General features: G+C 50.6%; 1 protein-coding gene and 2 long non-coding RNA genes across 9 annotated transcripts in view; 1 reads left to right on the forward strand and 2 right to left on the reverse strand.

Annotated features, from left to right (window-relative positions):
* The window catches only part of MECOM (MDS1 and EVI1 complex locus), a 319,792-nt gene extending 306,828 nt beyond the window's left edge, over positions 1-12,964 (reverse strand). For 2 of the 7 annotated variants that reach the window (XM_080605386.1, XM_080605375.1), the window contains exon 1: positions 11,775-12,964. In XM_080605386.1, coding sequence (XP_080461512.1) covers positions 11,775-12,090 — 316 coding nt within the window. In that variant the 5' untranslated portion in view covers positions 12,091-12,964. The remainder of the gene's footprint in view (positions 1-11,774) is intronic. The other 5 variants (XM_080605389.1, XM_080605390.1, XM_080605384.1 and 2 more) reach the window with 5 other exon arrangements.
* Positions 12,965-16,860: 3,896 nt separating this feature from the next.
* Positions 16,861-23,654, reverse strand: LOC308199750. The gene is made up of 3 exons (XR_013954909.1): positions 23,267-23,654; positions 19,114-19,264; positions 16,861-18,862 (listed from the first exon to the last, which is right to left on the reverse strand). It is a non-coding gene; the product is annotated as an uncharacterized lncRNA (long non-coding RNA).
* Positions 23,655-23,868: 214 nt separating this feature from the next.
* LOC308199751 lies at positions 23,869-25,686 on the forward strand. The gene is made up of 2 exons (XR_013954910.1): positions 23,869-24,007; positions 24,601-25,686. It is a non-coding gene; the product is annotated as an uncharacterized lncRNA (long non-coding RNA).
* The last annotated feature ends 2,274 nt before the right edge of the window (positions 25,687-27,960 follow it).

Genomic DNA, 27,960 nt, shown 5'->3' on the forward strand with positions numbered 1-27,960 from the left:
CCCACAATCACTTCCCTCAACATTTGGACATGTTGCATGTATCAGCAGTACTCCCGCAAATGTCTGCCCGCATTTAACTTTCCTTCTATAAATGATTTCCCAAAGAAAAGTGGGTGTGAATTATTGCATTGTGAAATACATTTTTGTTGAAGTTGAACCACGCTGAGTGAAAAATAACTACTCACACGAGGAGCAAACATAGCGGAGGTTTATCTTAATCCCATCGGAGAAATTCTGGATGGGATTTGCACACGTGCTTTGGCCAAAAGGCTAAGGGACAAGGGATTTTAATAGCCCCTGTTTGGGAAGATGAGCTTTAAGAGTGCAAAGATCACCTCACCTGGGTTCTAAATTTCAGATTAGAAATACTTCATCCTCGAAAAAATATCTGTGTCCCTCATCCGTGCCCTGGATCAAGCCATGCAGTTGGCTTTCAAATGCTCATCCCATCCCCTTGAAGGGCTGTCCAGCCACATGGGCTCAAGGCACAGCGTTAAGAGCAGAGCTAAGTGCCACCAGCACGCCCTGCCCAGCAGCCTGCTCCAAAATCAAACATTTTACGCTGCGGGCAGATCCTGGAAAGCAGTGTGGCACCTCTGGGCACAGCACACAAAGCCCGGGCATCTAAAGTTTCTCCACATTCACAGAAAATTATATCTGAAAACATTGCACTGGTAACAAAATTGCAATCAGAAGTGAGGAAATTGCTAAATAAAGCCCATTTTACTGCCTAACTTCAAGGAAAGCCATAAAATTATCAGTCTTCTCTTTCCTCAATATATTTTCTTCCCGGTCTGTGATGCTCCGTGGGGTATTTCTCTATGCAAAATCCATGATGGTTTGGCTCCAAATTATCCCACCGTAAAGCTGAGCTTATGAAGTCTCGCTTGGAGGTTGTGTAGACCCTTTTTCTTGGCACTGACTTTAAAAGAACCATAATAAGCCTTGCAGGCTTGGGGAACGTTTTGGTTGCTGGCGCTGGCCAGCCGCACCGCTCACGTCCCCCTGGCAGTGCCGGGGCAGGAAACGTGCTGGCACCACAGCCCTGGGGCTTTGTGGGGCTGGATTATCTGCTGGGTTTGCCCCCTTCCTTCCCCATCGATCTCGGGGCTCTTCGCTTTGAAAGCAAGTGGGTGACGCTGCAGGATCCTCACGGCTTTACGTGGCTTGGTCACCCAGCAGCCACAGCCAAAAATAATAGGGCTCTCTAAAAAAGAGCGAGGGGGCACTGGAAGGCAAAGGGGGAGGTGTGATGGGATAAAACTGAAGCACACCCACCGACACGCAAGCAGAAAGTCCAACACTATGCAGCCCCGACAGTGGATTCTCCTTACAACATCAGCTTCTGCCCAGGGTTTTATTTCTGCCTCCAACGATGCAGTGATTGCATACATAGGGCACCAAACCTGAAGTTTAATCTGCATTTCTTAGGTCCTAAGCTCTGCACGAGCTGCCCGGGTTTGCACAGAGCTCAGCAGAAGGGGCACCCAGTCCCGGCAGGGCTCTGCGGCTGCTGCTCTAACTCCAGTCCTCATAAATCACAAAGCCAGGTTGGAAATGGGTCTCCTGGGTTTGGTGCACGGCTGACCCTTCAGGGGGAAGCTTTGCTCCATCCCATCCGAGGTCTAACGCTGTGCCAGCCTGTGAGGCACAGGTTTGGTGGGGCTTTCGCTTGGGACGTTGGTCCAGCACAGGTCATTTCACCTCCTCTCATTCTGAGCCTGCTCGCATCCTTCGGACGTCTCTGATATCCAGTGTCCTGTCTGGCCAAGAGGATGGTTTTGCCATTTCTCATTTTGCATGGCACCACATATCTCAACCCCCTGCACAGCAATTATTCGGGCAGGCAGAGCGCACACGCTTAATAGCACCTCCATAGGCTGTCAGACTATTTAGACATTGCTACTATAATAACTGAAAGAATCTGGACAAATAAATACCATTTATCTTTTACTGTTCACAGGTCTTAATTATTGCTGTAAATTACCGTTATCATGATACAGCAACCCCCCAAAAAAACAGCAAGAGTATAAAGCAGTGCTGTTAGCACAGATACAGCCAATTTATTTTTCTGTGTCGTGTATTCTTAGACCAGTCCCCATGCCAGTCCCTGCAGCCAAAAATACACCAAGAGCCTAAAAAAAGTAAAATAGAAACATCACTTCAGAATTCTTTCAGGCAACATGTTTCCTTTTCTCCCTTCGTACAGAGCCACGAAGAGAAGGGGAAGGATTAAAACACACCGAAAGCGTTGCTTAATTCCCCACCAAGGTGCAAGTGAATAAAATGCGGTGGAAACGTGGCCACACTGAGTTCAAATGGCAGAGGAGTTTCAAGAGGGAAAAGTGAATCACTTCTATCAAATGCTTGAAACGTTAAATAGTTTTTAAATCAAAAGTTTAAGCACCAGTGGGCACTCAAGTCATGTTTTAGACATGTTTGGGTGTTCTTTCTCGGCGGTCAGTGCTCATCTCTCACACACCTTCTGTATGGGATGAAGTGGGGAGGCAGCGATGGAGCACGTGCGGCAGCGCATACCTGCAGGTGCCAGGTATGTTCAGCAGCAAAAATACCTGGTTAGAAGACGCAGATTTGGGCTATTTGGAGAAATGCAGTGCTGGGGACACGGGCGCTGTCAGGGTTCAGGTCCCCTGCCCAGGCCTCCGCCACAGCCCCGTCCCATGGGACGGCTGAAGGGAGGGGGCACAGTGGGAAACAAGCACGTGGGCTCGCCACGGTCCCACCAGCAGCGTTCGTGTTTCATCCTAATGGCTGAAACGGCTCCTAAATGAGCCCAGATTACAGGGCCAACCTAATTCACTTACGCCGATGTATGTGCAGGTATCTGTTACGCCACCACATCTCGGGGCTCGCCGCAGAGCACAGCCTGCTGATAAAAGCCCCGGAGGAGGAAGGGAGGGGGGGTGACTCCGGCCAGAGCCGCTCCGAAGCCCCTGGGACTCGGTGTGACCTCCACGGGCTCCATCAGTGGGTTTGGGATCGGGCCCACGGCGAGCGCTCAGCCAGCTCGGTTTCCAAAATGCAAAATCCTTTTCCATCGGCCCTGCCAGTTTGGTGTTAATGCGTGTGTGAAGGAGCCGGAGGGGGGGCGGGGGGAGAATTTTGTTAAACCTAGGAATGATTTCGCCCTTGCTGGAGTGCTGACTTGGTGCAAAAAGGCAGGGGCAGAGGCAGGAGGTATTTCTGGAGCCACCAGCTCCCTGCTGCAGCTCCCCAGCAGCAGGTGGATGTGTCATCCCCGTCCCCAAGAGCCCCGTCCCCTCTGCCTTTCATCCAGGAAAAACCTCCAGGGGGGCACAGCCGAGCCCCCCGATCCCAGTACCACTGGGCTTATCCATGCTGGGGCCCAGCACCGTTTGCCCCCCGCTTTCTCCAGCAAGCGCCGCTGCCTCCGGACACCCTCCACCTTCATCCTGGCATCCAGCTCCCCCACCCCAGCTGCAGTTTTTAGCTGCCCGAGGCCCGTGCCACATGCGTGTGGCTTTGCAGGGTGCCGGGCTCCGAATTCAGCTGGGGCCCTCGTGGCGTAACCGGCTTTAGCGGGGCACACGCGCTGCACTGGGATCATCCAACACCAGGCGTTTTCCCACCGCACGCAATAAACAGCCGTAATAAATTGCATTATGCAGAATATATTTATGGCTAATTTTTTTAATTTAAGCCACCTGGGAGATTTTGTTAGATTGGCCGATACGGAGCTCTCGGTATCCTGGTAATCTAATGAGAGCTAATAGACAAAATAGGATGATGTTACAGCAGTCTCAGGGCTTTCCATTTTCTATAGCCCTCTCCGAGATCAAACTGGCAGAACTCATATTTTTTTGAAATTTTATACATAATCGGTGATGCAATTGCCAAAAATAACCTATTCACAGAAGTCTTGCTCCTCTGGTTTGTAGCTCGCTGCAGTCCCGAAGCAAAAAGCACTGCTTTGCAAGGGAACACGGGCTGGGGTCGGGGAGCGGGGGCTACAGTCGTGTGGCAGTTTCCATCCTGGGTATTATTTTACAGGCAATTTAAATTTAGTTTAGAGTTTAAACAGGGCTAAGAAGTAGTGCACATGATCAGACATATGAGCAATTCCTCATTAAAAAAAAAAAAAGAGCTGTAATTTTTGTATATCTCTTTTCTGTCCAAAAATGTTGCCCTAATATGAGATTTTGTAAACAAAAACTGTCGGTGCCAAAGGGGAATGAGTGTTCCTATTGTACAAATCAAGCCCTATCAGCAGTCTTTCCACCATAAAACTCACACGCCCATCACAGATCAGCCAAGACTTGCAAAAAGAGTTGAGCCCACCGCAGAGCTTGTTGAGCCAGCGCCTCTCCGCCCCGTGCCAGCCCCGTTCGATCCGTGCCACCTCTCTGCGGTGGCTGGGGCAGTCCCCACGCACAGCCGTACCTTCAGCTGCCTCCTTGCCTCCTGCTGTTTCTGGGACTCGGAGGCCATGTGGTACATTTCAGCCTTAACTTTGAATTTCCTTTATTTTGGAGATCAAACTTTGACATTCCCTCAAGGTAGCGGGGTTTTATGTCGTTGCAGATATCCTACTTTAAAAGATAATGCTCCCCCGAAACAGACCGCAATATTAAAGCCTGAAATAAAACAAAATGTATTTCACTTCTCAGCTCCTATTGCTGGATTAGCTCACATTTCTTTCTCTTTGTTACATATTTAGCACCAAACACAATATTCCTTGCAGGCTAGCTTCCCTCCTCCTGCACGGCCCCGTGGCTGCCTTTCCTTGCAAGAGCCCTGGAGAAGGCTTTGCCCAGCTATAGCCTGGACATGCACACAAAAGGGGGGGAGCATAGGGTCTGTGAATATCAGGCAGGGCTGCTCCATACCCTGGGCACTTTAATTTTCATATTTAAAGCAGCAATGCAAAGAGGCAGAGTCCAGGCTCCGTGGGTAACAACAGCCACTTCTTAGCACCGCAGAGCATCCTGCAGCTGCACCTCGGGACCCCTTCCCCACATCCTAACCCCATGGGCTCCCTTCCCCTTCCCACCTGTGTAAACCCCCCCTGGGGACTTTTGCTTTCGAGCACAGGCACTGGGCACCCCTGAGATGGGGAGCACCCGCCGGGAGCCCTGCAGTGCAGACACAAGCAGCAGCAGTGATGGAAAAGAGCAGCGGACTTTGAGCCAGGCATCGGTCCTCCGTTGTCTGAGCCGAAGCCTGTTTTTTTTTTTTCTTTTTTTTTTTTATGTCCATTTCGTTTTTTAAAGAGCAATTCTACGAGCCCAGCCTCGAGTCAACGCCTCCGTATGAAAGGCGCTGCCTTAACTAGGTGCACAGAGTATAAAGCCAGGAAGAATGGTCTGCTCTGACCCCCTGCACAACACAGGCTACAGGAATTCCCTAAATTAATTCCTGTTTGGATTAGCTCATATCTTTTTAGAAAAACAGCCAACCTTAATTAAGACAAAGGAATTCCAGTGATGTTGAAATCCACCCAGCTCTCAGTAAATTGTTTTAATGGTTAAATACCTCCACTACTTAAAATATAAACTGTATTTGTAATCTGCATTTGCCCAGTTCTAGCTCTGTCTACTGGATAGTATTACACTTGTATCTGCTAGCTGGAAAAGCTATGTATGATTAAACCTCTTTCTGCTTTTCATGTAGGAACTCACAGCCTTGCCTAACTAAACTAAAATGATGTAAAACTGACTGTATTAAATCATGGCAAAAGGGCTCTGACTTGCTCCAAAAATGACAGCAAACCTAGTTAAATTTTAAACAAACAAATATCCTGAATTCTTAGCTGGAAACCTGAGCGTCTGAGCAGTCCCTTCCAAAGTTAAAGTACATCTGTTTAGAAACTGGTTTACAGCGAGGCAGGGCAATTCCTGTGGACAAGGCTTCATTAGCTGAGATTTATAAAACTCCGGCTGCTTCCCGCTGCCCTTTCCTCAGCCACCCTCCAGCGGGCTGGGCTGAGCGCCGACGCACCAGGTACCTGTCCTCACAGCACGCACGCCCTGCCTTCATCTCCAGCAACCATCAGAGGGCCGTGCGTGCTCCCCGAGACGGCCAGAAATGTCTTCTCTGGCCGAACGTCTTTGCTTACACGTGAAGTCAATAAATATTCCACAGCGCGTCCTCCCACCACGGAAGTCCACAATTAATGCGTTTGGGAAGCAGGCCAGGGACCGACGTCCAGGCTCGCGGGTCCTGGCTCTGGGTCCGAGCTCCCTGTAGGCAGCCACAAAAATCCTGAGCCCCTGGGGCTGTGGAGCTGTGGGTGCACAGCCTGCAAGCACCCGCGGGAGCCTGGGGATCCCTGTCTAACCCAGCACATGCATTGGGTGCAATTGTAGATATCCACTGTGTTTACCTGCTTTTTCGGCTGTACGTTCGCACACGTATAGGTATCTCTATAGGTATCTTTATATAGCTCCATATAGGTATCATACATCTTTATATAGCTCCGTGGCACGAACAGAGAGGTGCGTTGTGAATGCACACGTCTGCACGGCACGGGCACACACGCACACACATAGACACAAATAACTAGGTGAATAGGTGAATATGAACACTAATAGCCATTTATGGCAACAACAATGAAAGCTGTCCCTGGAGCCCGCCTATGGTACGGCAGCCAAAATGATTGAGTACGTCCAGGGCACCGCCGCAGCAATGGCACTCACGTGGGCCTCCTTTTGGAAATGATTAATATTTAACCGGCTTTGTGAACCTGGCTTTGTTTTTGGGAGCGATTAGATAGCGCGGGGCGGGAGGTGTCCGAGCGGCTCCCACTCGTGCTTCGCGAGGAGACGGAGGGAAAGGGATCGGGGGAGATATGGGGCCGCAGACAGAGCCCCTCGGCCCCGTTCGCGTGTGCTGGGTGGGGGGGAAAAAGGGGGGGGGGAAAAGCAGCCCGAGAGGCCGGTGTAATAGGATGCTGCAGCTTTTCTGCAAGAGGTGAAATAATTTTAAACACAGACACACAATGAGTTTATTTATTTAGAAAGTTGTTAAATAGAGTCTGGGAATTCAAATATTCAATGTTGACATTGTGCAGGGCTGGCGGGGAGCCAGCCCCGGCGCTCCGGGGGGACCCAATGGCCGCGGCGCCCAGGCCCTCGCCCCTCCCAGCCCACGGACGAGGTAAAAGCCATTAGTTATACCCACAAGCAATAGCTGAATCCGAGTCAAATAATGTTGCCTCAGCCAGCCAACTTCAAAGGCGTGTAAGTGTGTTTGGCTTTTTAGTGCTGGAACTGCAGCAATATGTCACACTTTTGAAAGAGTTTTGTAAACAGTTCCTTCCCCTTTGTAGAAACATTTCTTAAGTTTCTTGTACCCCGTGTAAACAGCGCTAATTAACAAGGGTTACATTTTTCATTTACAAGCAGGGCCGCATTAATGACGAGCTCGCTCCTCGGACCCTCCTTTCCCTTTGTGTCCTGCCCCTGCCCCTCACCGTGGCCGGGCCGGTGCGGCGGGGGGCAGCTGGGGGCAGACGGGGGGCACTGGGGGGCAGTGGGGGGCACTGGGGGGCAGTGGGGGGCAGTGGGGGGCAGCTGGGGGCAGCTGGGGGCAGCTGGGGGCAGCAGGCAGCGGTGGCTGCCCAGGGGCAGGCGGCGGTGCCAGATGTGGTGGTGGCGGCTGCTGGGGGGGGAATAGAGGGGGTGGGCAGGGAGAGAGGGAGATGGAAAAATGGGGGGGGAGAAAGGAGGGAGAGAAGGGGAGGGAAAGGAGAGACTGGGTGAGGGAGTGGGAGGGAGAGAGGGAAGGAAAGAGGAAGGTTGGAAAGAAAAAGGGAAGGAGGGAAGGAGGGAGGGAGGGAGGGAGGGAGGGAGGGAGGGAGGGAGGGAAGGAGGGAGGGAGAGAGGGAAGGAAGGAAGGAAGGAAGGAAGGAAGGAAGGAAGGAAGGAAGGAAGGAAGGAAGGAAGGAAGGAAGGAAGGAAGGAAGGAAGGAAGGAAGGAAGGAAGGAAGGAAGGAAGGAAGGAAGGAAGGAAGGAAGGAAGGAAGGAAGGAAGGAAGGAAGGAAGGAAGGAAGGAGAGACAGAAAGAGAGAAAGAGAGAGAGAAAGAGAGAAAGAAAGAGGGAGAGAGAGAAAGAGAGAAAGAGAAAGAGAGAAAGAGAGAGAGAGAAAGAGAGAAAGAAAGAGGGAGAGAGAGAAAGAGAGAAAGAGAAAGAGAGAAAGAGAAAGAGAGAAAGAGAGAGAGAGAAAGAGAGAGAGAAAAAGAGAAAGAGAGAAAGAGAGAGAGAAAGAGAGAAAGAAAGAAAGAGGGAGAGAGAGAGAGAGGGAGAGAGAGAGAGAGAGAGAAAGAAAGAAAGAAAGAAAGAAAGAAAGAAAGAAAAGAAAGAAAGAAAGAAAGAAAGAAAGAAAGAAAGAAAGAAAGAAAGAAAGAAAGAAAGAAAGAAAGAAAGAAAGAAAGAAAGAAAGAAAGAAAGAAAGAAAGATTAAAAAAAAAAAGGAGAAAAAATGAAGGGCAAAAAAGGGGGAAAATGAGGAGGGAAAGTAGGAAAGGAAGAAAGGGGCGAGGGAAGCCCCCCGCCCGCTGTGCACCGTGCCAAGGGTTAACGCAGCGCCTCGGGACGAGGTGCCCGGCACGGGACGGGATTGTCTCGGCCGGCCCCGGAGCCTCCCGAGCCTGCGGCCGCCGCGCAGAAGCCACCCGGGGACAGCGCCGCGCCGGGATGCTGCCGGGCCGGGCCGGGACAAGCCGAGCCGGGACAAACCGAGCCGGGACAAACCGAGCCGAGCCGAGCCGGGACGAGCCGAGCCGAGCCGAGCTGTGCCGGCTGCACGGCGCCGGCTGCGGTACAGGCACGGGTAAAGCAAGGGCGAGCGAAGAGCCCCGCCGCGAGGGCTGGGAGCCCGGGCACGGCAAACGTTTCCCTGCTCGAAAACAAATTCCCGCACCGAGTCTTAAACAGGCAAATAAAGTTGCCGGCTCTGTTTTTCAATCGGGGCTTTTTAAGTGCTAGGCTGAGGCAAATTACAGGCGCAGGAAAAGCTGCTGAAACTTAGGAAAGTGTTATTTTACTATCTCAGATGGTTAGGGGGATCTGGATCTACCTTGGCCGCACTAAATTGCCTGTAAAAAAGTGGTGATAAAGTGTAAAAGTAACAAGTGCCTCCTTCTTCACGTGTGTTCCCCTAAGCTGATCACCTTCTGCCTTTCTGCCTCTTTATGAGGCTACCGGGGGGCCGGGGGCTGCCCCGGGCCGGCTGCGGGGCTGCGGGCTGGCGGCGCCCGGGGCTGGGGCGGGGGTTATTCGGGGATAAGGGATCCCCGGGAGGGCACAACCCCCCCGGACCGGCACAAAAAAAGCTGCCCGGACCCCGGGGGCTGCCCGGCGCTGCCCGGCCCGCGGGGGACCGCGCAGGTGCAGCGCGGCTGCGGATGGCCGGCCCCGCATCTCCTGGGCTGGATCCGCACCCCTAGGGCAGGATCTTCACCCCCAGGGTCAGATCCGTACCCCCAGGGTCAGACGTGCACCCCCAGGGTCGGGTCCGTACCCCCAAGGCCGGATCCGCACCCCCAGGGCCGGCCCCGCACCCCCGCGCCCGGCCCCGCACCGCTGGCCCCGCACAGAGCTCCGCAAGCGCGGCAGCGAGGGAGGCTGCAGCTCCCTTATCCCCCTATATTTAAAGCTGGGCATTAAAAAAAAAAAATCTCTAGCTATTCCCTACTAGTTATTCCTCTACTAGTTATTCCTCTTTTTGTTTCTTCTATTTTTTTTTTTCTTTTTAGTTTGGGCGCACTGGAAGGGGGGGGACACCTCCAAATTGGTTTTTAGCAGTTTTACAGCGAGGCCGAGCAAATGTTCACGGCAGGTACCCGCCTGTAGCGACGAGGGAAAAGCTTTCCTGAGCATTAGCGGCAGCCACACAACCGGGGCGATTTTTATTTGCCGCACACACACAAAAAAGTAAAAGTGAAATAATGCAAGGGGCGCGCTGGATCCCGATCCCTGCCGCTTTTCCACGTAAGAGGGCGAAGGCTACGAAATGTTTGCTGCTCCCAGCCCCGAAAGAAAGCAGCGAAGAGCTGCAAACTTTTCCGACGACATCGCAGGGGTCGCCTCCGACCCCGCTCCCACTTGCCGTGAAACCGAGCCGCTCTTCGGGGGGAAGGAAAAAAAAAAAAGAGCGAGCCTTTCGCAAAACGCCCGAATCCCGGCTTTTTAAACCCGATTTCCTTTAGGAGCGGATTGCAGCCGGAGGATTAGTTAATGCAGCCTCGGACACGGTGCTAGCCCCGGAGCAGGGACCGCGAGCTGGGCACCGAGCAGCATTTTTGTTTGCAAACGGTGTGCGCCGGCTTCCCCGCTCGAAAATCACCTAATCAAAGGCAGGTTGCTGCTGGTATTGTTAAGGTTCACGGCAAAGCTGGGGATGATGCGGAGAGATCTTTCGCTTCCCCTTTTCCACGCTCCTCTATTTTTTTTTCCCCCCCCTTCACAAATAAAGAGTAAATAAGCATCTGCTTTTTACGTCACGCAACTTATGCAACATTGCATCTGACTTTCTTTTTTTTCTTTCTTTCTTTTTTTTTGCCTGCCCATTATTATTATTTTTTTTTTCACTCGGGAATGTGGGTTGCCAGCGACATGGATATCAAATGCAACTTGCCCAGATGTGTCAGGGAAAATAAAGACATCAGCCGCTTTTAAAATAGGACGCGAAAGCTGGCGAAGTTTGGTTGTTGATTCCCTCTTTTTTTTAAAAAAATAAAAAATAATAAAATAAAAACGCTGCCGCAGTCAAAAGCAAAGATCTCTATCGGAAAGGAGAAACAGATGGAGGGAGCGTAAGACAAATAATTAAATAAGTCGGCGCTGGCGTGCGGACGGCCGAGCCCTCGCCCCGCGGAGCGGAGACCTCGGGGCGGCCCAAAGCGTATCCAAAAGCCGCTGGAGAGGCGCCCGCAAGCCCGGCGTTTCGCTCCCCTTTTCCGCGGCTGCCTCCAGCCTCTCCCCCTGCCCCCGGCCGCCCCCCCCCACCCCCCCCAGCTCCGCGCAACCTCGGCGCAGCCTCCCCGCCGCCTCCCCGCAGCCTCCCCGCACCCTCCCCGCACCCTCCCCGCCGCCTCCCCGCAGCCTCCCCGCAGCCTCCCCGCGGCCTCCCCACGCGTGCCGCGCTCCCACGCCCCCCCGCCCCCCCCCCGGCTCGGTGGGGTCGGCCCCGAGACCCTCGGATAACGGGGCTTGGGGGGGGGGGGCGGTGTCTTTTGGGGTGGGGGCACAAGCAGAGGGATGGGGGGGGGGGGCCGGCTACCTGCGCGCCGCCGCCGCCCCCGCGGAGCTGCGGGGGCCCCTCGGTGCGCGCACGCACCCCCACCCGCGGCCCCCGGCCCTGCGCGCAGCCCACAGCGCCCACTATAGGGCCCGCAGCCTCTCGCACATCCCCCCCCCCCCCCCTTCACCCCCCCCCCAAGACCCCCCCACCTCCAGCCCCCGGCGGCGGCAGCAACTTCCAGCGCTCGCCACTGAACTTTTCCTCAACTCCTTCCCCCACCTCCCGCCGGGAGCCCGCAGCCCCCACGCAGGATCCGGCCCCGCTCCGCGCCCCGGCTGCAGCCCCGCAGCATCCACCCCCCCCCCCGCACACCCCCCCCACACCCCTCCCGCCCCCGGCCGTGCCGAGCCGAGCCGAGCCGGGCCGGGCCGGGCCGGGCCGGGGGATGCTGCAGGTTGCCGGCCGAGCTCCTCGCCGCACCAGCCCCGTCTGTGCAACATGGCAGAGAGCGAGGGGGGAAAAGCCGAGAGAAAGGGGGATTGCACCTACTTGCGGCCAGCTTCCTCGCCCTGCCTTTGGATCGCATGCTGCCAGTCCCGCGGCCGATGCTGCCGGGGGGGGTGGGGGGCGCGGGGGGGGCTTTTTTTTTGGCTTTTTTTTTTTTCCTCCTCTCTTTTTCCTCCTTTTTTTCGCTCCCCCTCTCTCCTCTCCCTCTCCCGCACACACACGCTCTCCCTTTCTCGCAAACCCGGCTCGCTATCTCTCCAGCATTGTCAGTTTGGACACCTTCGCACATGCGCACGGGCGGCTCCCCCCCGCTCTTCAACATTTCAGCGCCGCCAAAAAAAAGTTTGCAGCGATCCATCACCGCCGGGGGGGACCCTGACAGCCGCCACCGGGGCCGGCCCGGGCCGGGCAGCCGCCGCCGGAGGGCTCCGAGCCGGCAGCTCCGCGCCCCCACCGGGGCAGGGGCCGGGGCTGGAAGAAATGACACTTTTTTTTTTTCCTTTTTTTTTTTCCTTTTTTTTTCATTTTTTTTCCTTTTTGTTCCTTTTTGTTCCTTTTTTTTCCTTTTTTTCCTTTTTTTCCCTTTTTTTTCTTTTTTCTTTTTTTTCCCTTTTTTTTCCCTTTTTTTCCCCTTTTTATTTTTATTTTATTTTTTCTCTTTATCTTTTCGCTTATTACCGCCGTTCCGGCGCCCGTACCCTAAGTTTAAGTTTATTTTCATCCGGCCGCGGTTCCCGTGGGTCCCCGCGTACACGCGGGTGGACAGAGATAACGCGGTGCTGGCTTTTGCCGGGTGCGGGTACCGCTGCGCTGAGCGCTCGCCCGGCGCGGACACTTTCCCCACCTTGACCTCGGCTCAGGCACCGCCAGTTGGGCAGAAAAAAAGCGCTTTTAAAACAGAAACACCGACCGCTCTAATCTGTTTTAATTACAGGCTTTGCCAATCAAAGAGGGAGCGCGCTGAAATTGGGAACTCCTTTAGGGGATGGCTGTGTCCGAGGTATGAATCAATCCCAGCTACATATAGATTTTCCTCCGGTACAACCTCCTTGCATTAAACAGTTTTGTTCAATACCTTCCCTGCGCTATTTATGTTCCCATTAATATCTGTTGCAAATCCTGCCAGACACCATAAAAGAAAATTACAATCTTTCAGACTCGGTGCTGCGCCAGTACATACACGCTGCTCAACTTTTTGTTTTAATAAAATCCTCAGCATCGCCCCTTCCCCTTCTCCCCCATCCCCCCGCCTCCCGGCTGCCGGTGCTGCGGATCGGGGCCCCCCCCGCGGGCCAGGACCCCCGCACCCCACCCGTGTCCCCCCCCGGACCCACGCGGGATGGGGGTCCCCCTTCTCCCGCACCGCTCCCCAGAGGGCTGGAACTCGCCCTGCCGAGCCGTCCTTGATGCCGGGCGTTATTTGGGATTTGCGATTGGGATGGTGATGATTATTGTTATTATTATTTATTCGGGGGGGGGGGGGGGGGGGCAGCTCCCAGCCCTGCAGCCCTTGCCCGCCGCAGGGGGATGCTCGGGGCCGGGCTGCGGGGCTGCCCTCGGAGGCCGGGCGTTATTCTCCGCCTCCAGCCCCTCCAGGCAGCCCCCCACCGGAGCGGGGCTGCCCGGGAGGTGGCTCCAAAACACCCCCCGGACCGACCCACGCAGCCACTGCGTCTGGAAAAAGCAAAATCCCTCGTGGGGGGGGGCTTTGCAAAACTGCCCCCTTCCCCTAGCCCCCTACCCCCTCTTTCAGCGGGGACCCCCGCGAAGCCCCCACGAAGCTCCCTCGAAGCCCCCAGCCCCTCCCGGGGGCCAGCCCCAAGCCCTGCTCCCCCACTCCTCGCCTGCCGCTCCCCTGCCCACCCGCGGGGAGGGGAGGACACGCGTGGGAGCGCAGATGCGGCGTTCCCGGGGCGGGCAGCCCTCACCCCCCCCCTTCCCTCTTGTCACCGCCACCTGCCCTTCGTCCCGGCGGCCTCGGGAGCCCGGCAGGTGCCTCGCCACCCTCCGGGACCCCCCCTCGCCGTCCCGGGCCGCCTCCCGGCCGCCCCCCGCCGCCTGCCCGCCCTCCCCGCCTCCCCCGGGGTCGGCAGCCGCAGGCTCCCCACGCTCGCTCCCGTCCCCGCGTGTTCGCGACGACCCCCCCGGGAAATCCGTTTCGTTCCCGAGGGGAAAGGAGGCTCGGCCTCGCCGCCAGCCTCCGCTGCCTCCCCGCACGGCCGGCTGCGGGGACGAGAGCCCGTTTGCAGCGGGTCCACGGCCACGCGGAAATATTTATTTCGGGGGGGGGTGCGTGCGTGGGTGGGCGACGGTTTTCTCGTACACGCCGGGAGCGCACAAGCACCCCCTCGCACATTCCCCGTAACAGGAAATTTTCCCTTCCTTACATGACAATTGAACGAGCCCCGCAGCCTGCTTGGAGAAAAGTTGGAATTCTTCATCGAGGGATTTTGCTGGGCTATTGTCTTTGTGCAGTGAACTTTACGTCGTGCTATTCAATCGCAATCTATATTCTCCTAGCTACCAGTAAGATTAATTTAATCATTGTAATGCAATTATTAATACTGTTTACCCAACGCTTGATTTCAGGTTTGCTGTTAAGAAATTAAGCTCCTCGCTGGGCGACCGAAAAAAAAAAAGCAGCGCAGGGATTTCCAGCCCGCGTTGAAATGAAACAGTCCTCTTTATTTAGTCTCAGGACTCCAGCTTTCAGCCATGGGCTCAATTAGGCAAAATGGAAACAATTTTCATTCATTGCAATAACTCACTGTTCTGCTGATCACTTTCAAAATATACACTTTATTATTATACGCTGACCTCGGTGCCGCCGAGTGGCAAGGCTAGAAAGAGGCAGAGGGATCTCTCCAGCCCCCTTGGGCTGTAATTATTAGAAATTAATTGGGTTCAGGACCCCGGGTAGCACGGGTAAATTAATAGCTTGTCTGGTTGTTTAAAGCCGGCCCCCAGCCCCCGGCCGAGCCGGGGAGGGGGCTCCCAGAGCCGGACCCCGCCGGGCGAGCGCCTCCGGCTCCCCCGCCGGCTTTCGGGGAGCTATGGAGGGGTTAAAATCCAACCTAAAGATCCTGTATACTTGGAGCTGTCGTGCGGGGAGTAAAAGTGAAAAGGGAGCCTTAGGCAAAAGGAAATTACTGCAAGCCCGCGTGACCTTTCCGAGAGGTAATCAATCAAGTGATCAACAGGGATATTTATCATTGCTAGATGGGGCTACTTTACAAATGCACGGGGGGGGGGGGGGGGGCACGCACGCACACACACAAAAGTTTGGATAAAGCCGGTGAGTCTGAAGACAAATACGGAGGCTTTAATCGCTGGGAAGCTTGCAAATTTTCCTTTCCGAGCTCCCAGAAGGTGAGGGAGGGAGAAAACGGCTCCGAAGTTTCCCGGTAGAAAACGCCTCCTGTGCTAGGTGGTCCCATGCAAGCTGTCCGCTCTGCTCGGCGGTCCTGGGAAAGGCTGCGAACGACAGATGTGATTAAAAAAAAAAAAATAGGTCCAAATACGAGGGAAAATAATAGAGAGAGATGGGAGCTCTGATAGCCGGGCTCGGTGTTTGTTTTCATGTGCCGTGTTTTTATTTGCTGCCTCGAGCTCGGAGGGTGCGGAGCCCGCTCCTGGCTGCCTCTGCTCCCCGAAACGGTTAACTCGGAAACCAACCCAAAGCAACCCAAACCCCAAAACCCGTGCCCCCCTGGTAGACGAAATCAGCGATCTGCTTCAATTAAACTTGCTCCCCGGAGCACAAAGCATCCACCGCGACGCAGGCAGTGAAACCCAGCAATAAAAGCGCGTGCATTTTCTGCACAGTTTCCCTCTCCCTTGTAAAACGTGCCTTCGAGTAAGCCCCAGCCATTTCATTTTTGCGCCCTGCAACTTTCCGGCTCCCTTCCCAAACCCCCAAAGCCCCCTTTTTTTCTCTCTTTTTTTCTCTTTTTTTTTTTTTCCCCCCCGGTTTTACTCCCGCACTAAACCCTCCTCGGCGCCCTCCCGGTGCAGGGACCCCGATCCTGACCCCCCACCCCGGGTGCCCCCCGGACCCCCCCCCCCGGGACCCCCTGCTCCGCGGAGAAGGGCGCAAAGCTGCGGCCGGGGCTGCGCCCCTCGCTGCGCGCAAATCGCCGCCCCCGCCGCCGGGCTCGCCCCGCGCAACGCTGCGCGCCCCCTGCGCGGTCTGCGGCGCCCCCGCGCGGCCCCTGCGCGGCACTGCAGGACACGGGGGGGTTGGGGGGGGACACGGGAGGGGACCCCCAGGCTGCCCCCGGCATCCCGCGGAGATTTCCGCGGGCGCGGCTTGTCTCCCGTGGCCGGCAGAAGGGGGTGCGACCCCCGGGGGACGGAGGGAGAGAGGTGGCGGGTTTGGGGGGCGCGCAGGGGGGGGGGGGTGGCGGTGAGGTCGCCGCCGGGGGGGTGATTCCCCGCGGAAACGGCGCGGGATGCAGGGTGAGGTGAGGGACATGGCCTTCCTGCCCGCGGGGGGCTTGGGTGAAGCGCATCTGCCCGTGGGGGCTTGGGTTTCTGCACCGTTGGGGCTGAAGGAAAAAAAAAGAGGGAGGTCAGCAGCCGGATGGAAAGAGCAGGACCTGGCTTAGCGTGGCCAACCGGGGCGCAAAAGAAGCAAATTTTGCTTTCCGCCTCATCGTGGATCTCCTGAGCTCCTTCCTGTGGGACTTGCAGCCTCCCGTAACCAGAGGGAGGCTTCACCAGACCCCAGGGCTCTGCCTCAAGGCACCACAGCAAAGCACTGCGGACGTCTAAAATGTACATCTAACCTTTTTCCAGGGAAATCCTGAAAACCTTAGGGGAGGCCTCGAAGAGGCACAAACATCCTCACCAGTGGGGAACCCATCCAGCAAAGCCCCCAGCCCTGCAAGGAGGAGGCAGGGCAGGGCCATCCCAGGACATACAGCAGGACTCGTGCATCCCCCAGCTGCAAACATAACATTTATTTACCAGTTTACCAAAGAGAGGTACAACCAATGCCCCCAAACCAAGCTCCTCTCCAAGAATTAGAGCACCACTTAGCCGAAAAAGTCGTGTCTTCGTATCCTCAGGAGGTGACCCCTGGTCTGCCTGCTCCTAAAGGAGATGCAACAGGAAAAACTGACGGGGAGGAAGGGGGAAGTAATTACAGGCCACTAGAGAGAAAACAAACACGCTCTGAACGTAGACAAAACACCGAGCAAAGTCAAATTAATAGGGTGACAAATCAGAAGGGAAAAATGTCAGCAGAGATCAGCCGAAAGTGAACATCCTATTAAAAGCGAAAATTGAAATCATCAAAATAGTGGAGAAAGATGGAAAGGGGAAGGGATTTGAAAAGCAAACCCAAGTAAAAATAAAGGAAGGAGGTGAGAAGGAGTGAGCACTCTACCTCAATGCTCAGCAATGGTCACAGGGCAAAAAATAAAAATAAAAAGACAGCCCCACCGTGCAGGTAGGTGACTCGGCACAGGGGCTGGTTTACACCAGGCTGGCTCCCGCTAAGCACAGTGGCATGGACAGGGTCAGAAAATCCCTACAGAAGCGGAGAGGGGTGTTTTGGGGCCTCCCCGGTGGCTCTGCAGAAGGAAGGGGCCGTGGGTGGGTGGGACGTGGGCTTGGGGAGCTGCGGTCCCCTCTAGGCAGCGCTCGCAGGGGAAATGGAGCAGCAAGCACCCAGCAGCTCCAGCAGGGCGCTGCCATCCCCCAAATCATGATTTCTTTCACCAGAGCCCCGTGCAGAAGCAGGCCTGCCCCGTACCAGGGAGGCTGGGGAAGCTTTGGTTATCTGGCTGCTTGAACGAGGTAACGCGACTAAATGTAAGGGGGGAAACGTAACGGGGCGACAGCAGAAAGGCCTCTGGCTGGCAACGCTGGAATAAATGAAATTTCTGAGTCAAAAATATAATCAGTTTGTGTCAGCGAGAGCAGGACCCCGACCCAGGATTGTCAGCGAGATCCCAGAGTTTCTCTTTGCTGGTCCTTTAGCTGCTTTCGTTGGGAGCCGTACTGTCAGCAAAGAGCGGGCTTCTTCCTGCCTCTCTTTGCAGGAACCACAAAGACAGGTTAACACATCAGCCTTTATAAAATCCACAAACCCATTTTTCCCTCTAAAACATAAGGAACACATTCATATTTCACTCCCATTTCTCTCCAGTCCAAAAGCACAGGGTCGGAATTAATGAGTAAAGTATTTGTGTGACGTTTTATATTGTATTGGCATTTATATAGTGCTTTTCACAGGCTTCATGTCAAAACCCTTTACAGGGCAATAAATCATATACCTTTCCTGATGAAATTGTATGTAGGCAATTGGGCACCTATCCTGCCCTCAGCAAGGTCCCGCGCGCGAGACACGGGGAGCGTGATGAAACCTGCAGAAGGGTGTCTGAAAAAATGGATGGAGGTCAGACCTTCCCCCCTCAATATCCTGCAACACGGTAAAAAGTCTTCAGAGCCCACCTGAACAGCCACAGGAAAGACCTAACCTTAACACGACAGAGCTGCTCTTACAGTCTGGATTACTCAGCATGCAAATTGAATCGGGGGTCTTACACTTAACCCCCCCGTTTTGTTTTTTTTTGCCTCTGAATTTAAACAAGATGTCCATTTCCATTGGATATAGGGATATTTAAATTGAGTTCATTTCTGAAAGCAGTGGTCACTCCCAAGAATGAAGCCAAGTGCCAAAATCTTGGATCTTAGGCTTTTTGTTGGCACTCACAAATATATCTTTTAATACAAAATTTGAGATGTGAAGGTGCACCTCTGCACTGCTGTCGTTGGCTTCCTTTACTGCCATTTTTTGGCTAATGAAGAGTAATGAAGTTCTGACAACAGCATGCCTGATTAGAATGACTTTTACTTGTTTATTTGCATTCCTGCACTGTTACCACAACCAGTTCTGGGGAAAAAAAAAAAAAAAAAAACAATAAAAAAAACATTTAATGTCTTTTAGGGAAAGGTGCCAGCGAAGATGATAAGAAGCTGCCGTAGGTCTTCTCTGTTGCCCTGCTGGGGAATCACAGCACTTCATCCAATTCACAAGTTCTTTAGAGCCACTGGGTCCAAAGGGTGTTTCGCAGAGCGTCCCTCCTCGCAGACCCCACCACGTAGATGCAGTTGCCTTGGGACTGCAAAAGGCAATGGCTGAGAGGCAAATGGAAATTCTTTGCAGTAGCTCGACACGATTTAAAAACCACTTTTCCACCTCCCCTATCTGTAACGCTACAACTGATAACATTCTGCGCATACCGGCCGAGCGTTAAAACGCATTAGGTACCAACTTGGTTATGATTTATCAGCCGGAAGAACTGTTGGAATAATTTCTGAGCATGAAAGAATACAAAAAAAATTACTGTTCCCTACCAGTCATTTAGATTACCTAATCTGAAGTCAAAGTGACTCAGAAGCAAAGCAAAGCTCGCAGGTAAGAGCACACCACCGAACCCCATCGACTTCCACGGGCTGCGTGAGAAGATCTTATCTCTCGATCCTGTGACCGTACCCAACTTATTAGCAGTTTGAAGAATGATCTGTAAATAATACACGCACATAGACCTCACTGAAATGGATGACAGTGATAATTTAAATGGTCTTTTCAGTAGGAAACGCTATCGGCATCAATAGTTGGAGTTGAATTTTTAGAGTAACCAACACGTTAGAGCCTGTAAAACCTTTCCTTTCTGGCAGTAATACACTCAAAGATTAAATTAGACTAAATGTTTGTTACAACAAACGGATTAATGTTAGCATTCAGGATTATGCTCCCAGTCAGTGTTTATTATGTTTTTGGTCATATTTATTCTAGAGGTCTCATTTTCCTACTTCCATAATTTTTTGATCAGTTTTGCTTAAACTGGAAGCCTTTTACTTTTCACTTTAGAAATTACTATTTCTTCTTAAAACCTCAAACAGGTTACAGTATCTGGAATGAGTACTAAGGAAAAGCAAACAAGGTAGCATAAATTACTATCTAATCTACCCCATCTGACTATTTCTAAGGTACCCGTTCCTGCGGTATCGAGGTACTGGATCTCTGAGAGCATGTGATCTTCGATCTTACGTTGGACCTCCGATAATATTTTTTAATTAAACGTTTTATTTGATGCCTGCTGTAGCTAACAGGCAAATAACATCATATAAAGAATAAAAGAGAACAGGGAAGAGAAAACGGTGCCTAGATGTAGCATGTTTATTGCAATAAAACATAAAACACCATCGTCCGTTCCCTGCTGAACTAAAATTATCAGCTTCAAAGTCTGAGTAAGAATTGGGGGGGGGGGGGCGGGGGGGAAGAAAAAAAAAAAAAACTCTTTCAATCTATTAACATTAAACTTGAAATTAAAAAGTTTGTTGGGGCAAGTTTGAGGTATTCACACAAATAATTCAGAAAACATATGATTTTTTCTCTTGCTTTGCTGTCCAGTTCCCAGCAAATATTCTGCTCTGTTGCTACCTTTCACTAGGACTTTCAAGACTTCCATAGTGGTTGAGCTGAACCACATTCTTTCTTTGCCTTTGTTCTCTTTGAAATGTGTTTTTAAATTTTTTTTTTTTACATGGCATTCATTAATATGAAAGCATAAATGCATGGAAAATGACTGTATTTGTAGTTGATGCAACAGCTGTTTCTAAGAGGTGTTAAGAAGGAAGGTAGCGTTAGAGCTCTGTTGCTTCAGTTTGTTGAGGATTATATGAAAATGTGTATCGACCAATACATCATATCAATACAGGGCATTTACAGACAACACCTGCAGCTGGCAGAAGCCGAGTGTGCTCCATTCCTTCCCCATGAAGGGGAAGCCCAGCCCTTGCTCAGCCCTTTCTGCTGGCTGAGGATTCCCCAAAGGCTGGGTATCACCACCTCCATCACACCCAATGTACTCTGAAGTCCCGCTGCTCTAGAGCCATCAAGTACAGCATCCTGATACTATGACTACTGAGTAATCTTTTCAAAAGGTCTTTGGGAAAATTTCCACAGTATTCCCATTTGCTGCTCTATATTGTTTCTTTCATTTGCACTCATCACCCTAATCTGAGTACATTTTAATAGCACACATCTGTTCGACCGTTTCTTCTCCAGCATCTTCCCCGAGGGGGATCCTTACATGGTGTAGTGATTTGTAAGGTTTCTTTTGCCTTTGATGGACTCCAACCAAAAGCTCAGCACCGTGAGCTCCCTGGCAGCTCTGCAGGAGCAGCCTCGTGGTACCTGCTGCCCGGAGGAGGGCAGAGAATGGCATCTCACGCTTGTTGCAGGTCCGCCCTTTTCTTCAGCTTTTCCTACAGCAACCAAAGAGCTCGTAAGAGCCCAACCCATCTGGACGAAGCAGCTGGGGAAGTGCCGGTGAGGCGCTGCCAGGCCCTGGAGCTGCTGCAGCCCCAGCTCGGAGCCCCGCGGAGGGCACAGAGCTGCTCTGTTCCCATGTCCTGCTCAGCCAGAGCAGCCAGCCTCCACACCGGGGCATCTGGCTGAAGGACGAATGATAAAACCCTATAGAAAAGGCAGGAAAGCAAAGATCTGGTTTTCTCCTTCCTCGCATTTCCTAGGGTATCTGTGGTTTAGCCTTTTAGTTTTCGTTGCACAGGAATGTTCCTTAAGCTTATTTCACAGCAGGCTGTAAGGATGAGAGCTCGTTCATCAAGAGCAATACCTCAGATGCATGCAAATTTCATGACAGAGTGCTGAAGTGCGAAGAAGAAAAATAATTTTTCCCATCCCAGAAATCATTTCAAAATTTCAGAATTTTTCCCAAATGCAGCAAGACGCACTTAGAAGTGGGTTCTGTTCGTTGCTTTTGGCTTATTTGTTTTGTTTTTACGGAAGCACAGGAAAAGTAAAGAGCACTCTAGTAACACTGCAACCCAGACTTAGGGCTCTCCAGGAACATGAAGATTTGGGGTTTAAGTTCTTCTTCTCAGACGGGCACTCAGGGTTAGGACACGCTCCCTCTCAGTTCTAGCCTGAAAACAAACTTTTTATTACAAAAGTTTCACTGAAGCTGGCATGTTCCCACCAAATGCTTCAGTGGTGAGAAATAAAGAGTTCCCGAGTGTAAAGCGCTGCCAAAAAAAGTCCCGATCATTTCTAGCCAGTGAGCAAGCAAATGTCTTGCTTTACATCAGGAGAGAAGGATCTCTGTGTCCCAGCGGTGCTGTAAGCACATGCCTCAGCTTCCCCCAGCTATTTGCTTCTGCCTCCGCTCAGTTAGGTGCCAAAAATAATGGGGGGTCATTTTCAAACATACTTGCAGTTTGTATTGTAAATGCTTATACAAAAAGCATGAATAAAGGACACAGAAAATTACCATGACCTTTAATCTATCCTGTCACAGTGATTTCTGTTTTTTTCTCACATACATACACATATATGTGTGTGTGTGCATATACACATACACACCCGTTCATGATGTGTGAAGAGATTTTAGAAATAAATCTCTCTCAAATATTTACTCTTCAAACCCATATGACTTTTTAAAAGAGAGGTGGGATCCAGGGTAGGGTGCAAAGATCACGTCCGAGATCCTGAGGCTGATCAATATCAGCCGAGCTCGTTTTAAGCCAGTGCAGCTAGATATTTTGGGGAGGGTATTAGTTTCTTGTCCATACTTCCAGGAGTGGCCGTTTGAGGAGCCCAGGGTGCTGAGCCAGCACTTCCAGCGCCCACCGCTGCGATGGCCAGTTGTGAATGCTGGGTGCAGCTGGGGACTTTGTGCTGCTCCTTATTAGACTCAACCCACAAAAACAGCAGCTGGAACACACCAGCCAACCCATGCTAACCCTGTCTCTTGCCAAATACCTTTGGTTCCCGAAGCAGTCATCGCTGCACCTGCCGTCGATATCCCCGACAAAGCAGGTACTGGCGGAGAGAAGAGCCCCGTGCCACCGGCAGGAGAGCACCTCCTCTGCCTGCTCCCTGAGAACACAAGAGCAAAAGGAGTCCCCCTTTCTCCTTGAAGAAGAGCTCGTGTGTCCAAGACAAACTCGCAAGAACTCTGTCCCTTCATATAATTTTTAATTAATTCTACCTTAATTCTCAGACAGCAGTCTGAGAAGCCGCAGCATTATATATATACGTCCTCCTTGTGTTTCACTGTTTACATTGTGTTATTCTCTGGCTATTTCCCAACCTTATTCACTCACCCTGGAGATCAATTTGTACACCAAAATAAAGTATGATCTTATCTTTGAGCCGCACAGAAAACCGAAACAAAATTTCTCACGGGAGGCAGGGGTTAAGGCACGGGACTGGGTGTCGGAGAAGTGCTGTTCTATTCTTGGCTCTACCACTCACTTGCTGTGGGAGCTTGTGGAGCAAGATATAGAGCAGGAATGGAGACCGTAGCCAATAAATTCCTCCCCTGCAACTTTTCCTCTTTCATTATGCATGAGAGTGAGCATTTCCAGCGTTCGAGCATAGATCTGAAAGCTGGGGAAACGCCACTCGACCGAAATACAGAACCAGCAGAAAAAGAAAATGAGTGGAAAACATCAATTACAAAGCTCTGAAGTACTGAAAGAGGATGTCTACTCACACAGCAAGAACGGTGGGCCAGATCCAGCCCCGGGCTCAGCAGGCACACCACCACGCGCTGCCCTGGGCTCTCTGTGCCTGGTCCCAGAGCCATGGGCAGGTTCCCTGCGACAGCAAGCAATGAAACCCTGGCAAAGGTCTTCGGCCTGAGAGGTTCTGGTTTGTTTAGAAAAAAAAAAAAAATAGAACCTATGCTTTGTTTTTTAAATAAGCGATCTGGCTTTTAGAAAGTAAAAAATAAAATTTATTAGGGCAACTTTGATTCAAAAGCCACGGTTCAGACCGTATCCAGATCAGGAGCAGCCAACAAACTGCCTCAGTTAAGGACAAGCTCTCAGCTGGCTCCCGCTGGAAGCAGCATTGCCTTGTGCTCCAAGAGGGACAGACCAGACAGTAATTGCTGCTTTGGATAACGGCTCTGATGGGATGCACACAGCTGCAGCAACTCTTACAGATTTGGGGAATTAAAGAACAATCAAGCACACAGGTCCTCATTTAGGCACCGTGGGGGAAGGCTCTTACACCACTATGCCAGCTAAAGATTGAAGAGTGAGATCTTTGCAGCTGTGGTGTTCTGTGTGTAAAATGTATTGTCACGAAACTGACTTATCCTTATTTATTTTTAATTATTTTACCACCTACTCAGAGGATCTGCACAGCATCCCGCCTTGAGGCACGCTCTCGATGGTCAGTGCAGCCTCAGCCCATCTGCTGACAGCTCTGCAGCCTGCTCCTGGACCAGGTAGGCTGAGAGAAGCAGCACGCTAACCCACTTCTACAATATTCTTCAATGTCAACCTTGTTTTCAAAATTGTGTATGTGATACATGGGAATAGCATGCGCCTTGTTTTAAAAGAAACTGGCCTTGGGAAGAAGAGCTAGCTTCTTGATACATAGGAACAATTCTTTCAATTTCATGCTTCTTATAATTTTCTATATTCTACTTGCAGAAATATCAGGCGACCATAGTCTTTAATTGTTAACCTAAGTGCAATGCATGCCTGGTATATAACAATTATTTCTTAATAAAGTATAACTATTAAAAAAAAAAATTCAACAGTATCGGCCTGTGCAACTGAAACTGTTAATTTACCTAAGGGATTATTTCAACATATATGTATATTAGGCATTATATAAAACCTAAGATTTCTTGGGAAATTATCAACAAAGGCAAGATTTTTTCAAACCCACTCTTTACTGATTGCATTATCAAATACAATTTTATTTGCTTGAATCTTCTGGGAAGGATATGATTTTAATAATGCATAAAAGGCTTGCCTCGTAGTTGGCTGTTGGCTTTTACTTGATACTTAATGTAATCTGTAATTACTCTAGCAGCTCCTGTGTTGGCTAGTGCGTTAAGGTCGCTGGAAAGCTGCGCTGTGTTGTACTTGGTGTACACGAACATCCTTCTGGTGATTGATGGCTACACCCTACGGAAATGTTTTAATTCTGTCCTTGAAGCTTGCCTTCAGGAACACTGTCAGTACGTATTCTTCCTTGTTGAGCAGCACACGGCGCTTGGGAATCCGCAGCAGCCCGAGGTCCCTGGCTTCTACCCATGGGCATTCAACAACCTCTCCTCTGGGCTTCGGGTTCAGTTCCCAAGCCTTCAACCAATGGACTTCCCTACCGCTGATTTACTAGAAAGGGCTAGTGTAAAAGGCACACTTAGGACACGATGATTCCCATGAAAAAGCAGTAACAGCTGGTAAATCACAAACCCAACCATCGGGTTCCAAGAAATAATGTGTGCCCTTCTCAGTCCAACAGGTCGCTCACAATTACGCCAAGCCTTTGCCATGTCCAGTATCTTGCCTTCACTTTGATGTTATGTGCTGCAGTAATCTGTCCAGAACCCAGTCAATCTGAATAGATGTACAGAAAAATAGCTAAGGCTACTGTCCTTAATTGTTTGTGTTTTACTTTGCACGGTTATTAAGGAAAATACTTGAAGCCGTCACTATACTTAAAAAATAACGTTGCAGAGCTTGGCTTCAGGAGGGCAGAATTCCACTTTTTATGTATTGTTCCCTTTTGCAATAACTCCTCTTTAAACCATATTCCTGAGCTATCTGAAACCCTTGGCCAGAACCTGCAGTTGAGAGGCACAGTTAAAATGCTTCAAACTGGCTGATATTACAAGACTAAACCCTACTTTAAAGACGTTTAACGTTACCACGCGGCAGCCAAGCCCTCCAACACGGCAGGTTTGCAAGCCAGCAAGTCACCTGCAGCTTCTCATGTCATCTGCTCCAGTGACACCACCGAGATAAACTTGAAAATAGGAACAAAGCACTGGAAATATTCCAGAGCTGCCGTATCCCAGAGGTTATTTAACTTGGACTTCACACTCCTAAGGTTTCCATGAAATAGGCTGAGAACTGAAACAGTAGTCGATATTAAGCACAGGATCAGTAATTTAACTGTTACTCCACATTTTTTTTATGATCCTCACTGGATGTGAACCAACTTTTTGTCCTGGTGATACAACTTTGCCACCTGAAAAATGACATTTCCAAGAGAAAAAAAAAAATCAGTATGGAAAGTCCTGTGGTGAATGAAAAAACAACTTGGCAGAAAAAGAGATAATTTTGAAAAGCTGATTAATGGGTAGGGGGTTTTTTGTTTGTTTGTTTTTCTGTACTTCATAACAATTTCTGCACTAGATACCATTACCTTTGGATTCTGTGGGTTTTCCAGGAAAATTGTTCACTGAAAGTTTTGTGTGCTTTCAACAAGCAAAATCAAGAGCAAGACTCCACTTGTCGTTTACCAGTATTTGCCATCCATTTTTGGCAGTTTCAGATTCATGGTTTCTACTCCCTCTGAAAGCAATTAGAACAGTGATTTACAAGTCATAGGAATAGACATCTGTAAAATCCTTTATCAGTATATTTCAATATTAAAAACAATAAAGAATTAACTCCACCTCCAATAAAACAAACAAAAGGCTCTGGCTTTAAAGGTATTTTTTTTTCAGTGTAGAACTTGATGTTTTGGCTTGTTGGTTACCTGTTTTCTCAGTGAAATTCATTCATTTCACATTCACTAACTGACCCACTCTTCTGTGGAGATGGGTGTCCTCACCTCCAGCTCTAGCCAAGAGCAACTAGTTTTTTTTTTCCTTGTATCTCTCAGCTCATGTTGCCAATGATGTAGATACTTCTAGGGACCAGCTGAATTTAAATTGCAGACAAGCCTAGAGTATTTGTTATAGTATCGATTCATCTTAACACTTATTCCAAGCTGGAACATGGCAAGACCAGCACAAATGGAAACTAAATATATTCTCATTCAGGTCTAATGAAAGAGCAGGGAGCTTTTAAACATTGCTCTCTGTAACTGCTAAGTGACTGCTGCACACAGTCTTTGCATGAGCCTTGTGATTGTCTCCACTGAAAATTAATTTTGTTGTACTCATCATTGATGTATTGCATCATTCTTGTCACCAGAAAAACACAAAGAGGCTGAGTAACAAAACACTAATATTTCTAGATCCTAGGAGGGAGTCTGCAGGTTCATTTTTTTACTGCAAATAAAAATCACCATACCAAAAAAAAATAATACACATTAATACAGAAGGAAAGTGTTATTCAATACAGCAGTGAGAACCCCAGCTACCTGTAAGGCCCTCCTGTAATTACCGATAATTTACTGGGAGCAGAATCAAAGAACTGGAGCATGCAACTTCAACACTATAAGAAAATAAAAATTAAAAATAAAAATTGGCCAGAATAAACAGAGAAAGCATGAAAACGGTGATTTTCTGGCACTCCCTGTAAAAGGAAGAGTTAAATTAATCCATGAAAAGATCCTATCAGCTCTGACTCCTCTGAGTTATTAATTGAACACCTTCTTGGAAACAGGTAGATAAAGACGTGTACCTTGGGGAACGAGATAAGAGTGAAAGGAAAGGGAGAGAAATTAGCAGAGTTTTGCCAGTTCACTCCCTTAATTGTCAGGCTAGGCTTGTTCAAAGCTGCTCGGAGAAGCATAATACCAAGTGGTAACTAAAGTGCAGGCTGATGATGCAGAAGATAAAAACTTCAGGATTATACTCAAACATACTTATCTTTAGACACATAAGAGGCTGTAAAGCCAGCTGAACGATATAAAGCTGTTCTGCAACAAGACAAATGTATACTCCATGTGTTATAAGCAGTTCAAGCTGCTTCCTGTGATGAAAAACATGGACTGTACGGTAGACGTGGTGTAGCTAAGTACAATAGATCCCATGATACAGTTGTTTAAAGGAATATTAGAGTGATGAAAGAAGTGATGGAATTCCTCGCTTTAGGAGGCTCAGAGGCTGAAACGGAGAGAAAAGGTTTAAGTGTGCTGGCTGGGTAAATATTCCTGGTCCTGGAAGTCTGCAGCACAGGCTTTACACGGGAATATCCTGGCCTGGCAGGGGACAGCAGCGGGGACAGCGCTGGGCAGCACTTCTCACGCACAGACCTCGGAGGAGGAGGCTGGTGTCACCACCACCTCTTCGCAGGTGGAGGATCCACCAAGCAAAAGGGCTCAGCAGGGCACATCAGGAGTCTGCAGCAGATTGGGACCAAACCCCCTTCATTTCAGTTGGTTTTTGCCCTTTCTGCCCTATTTTGTCCCCCTCAGAGCACAGCGAAGCATCCAAATGCACAATTCACATACCACCAATGCAAGAAAAACAAAAATAATAATAATAAA

The sequence above is a fragment of the Anser brachyrhynchus genome, assembly GCF_964034855.1.
Source record: "Anser brachyrhynchus genome assembly, chromosome: 9".
NCBI classification, from domain to species: Eukaryota; Metazoa; Chordata; class Aves; order Anseriformes; family Anatidae; genus Anser; species Anser brachyrhynchus.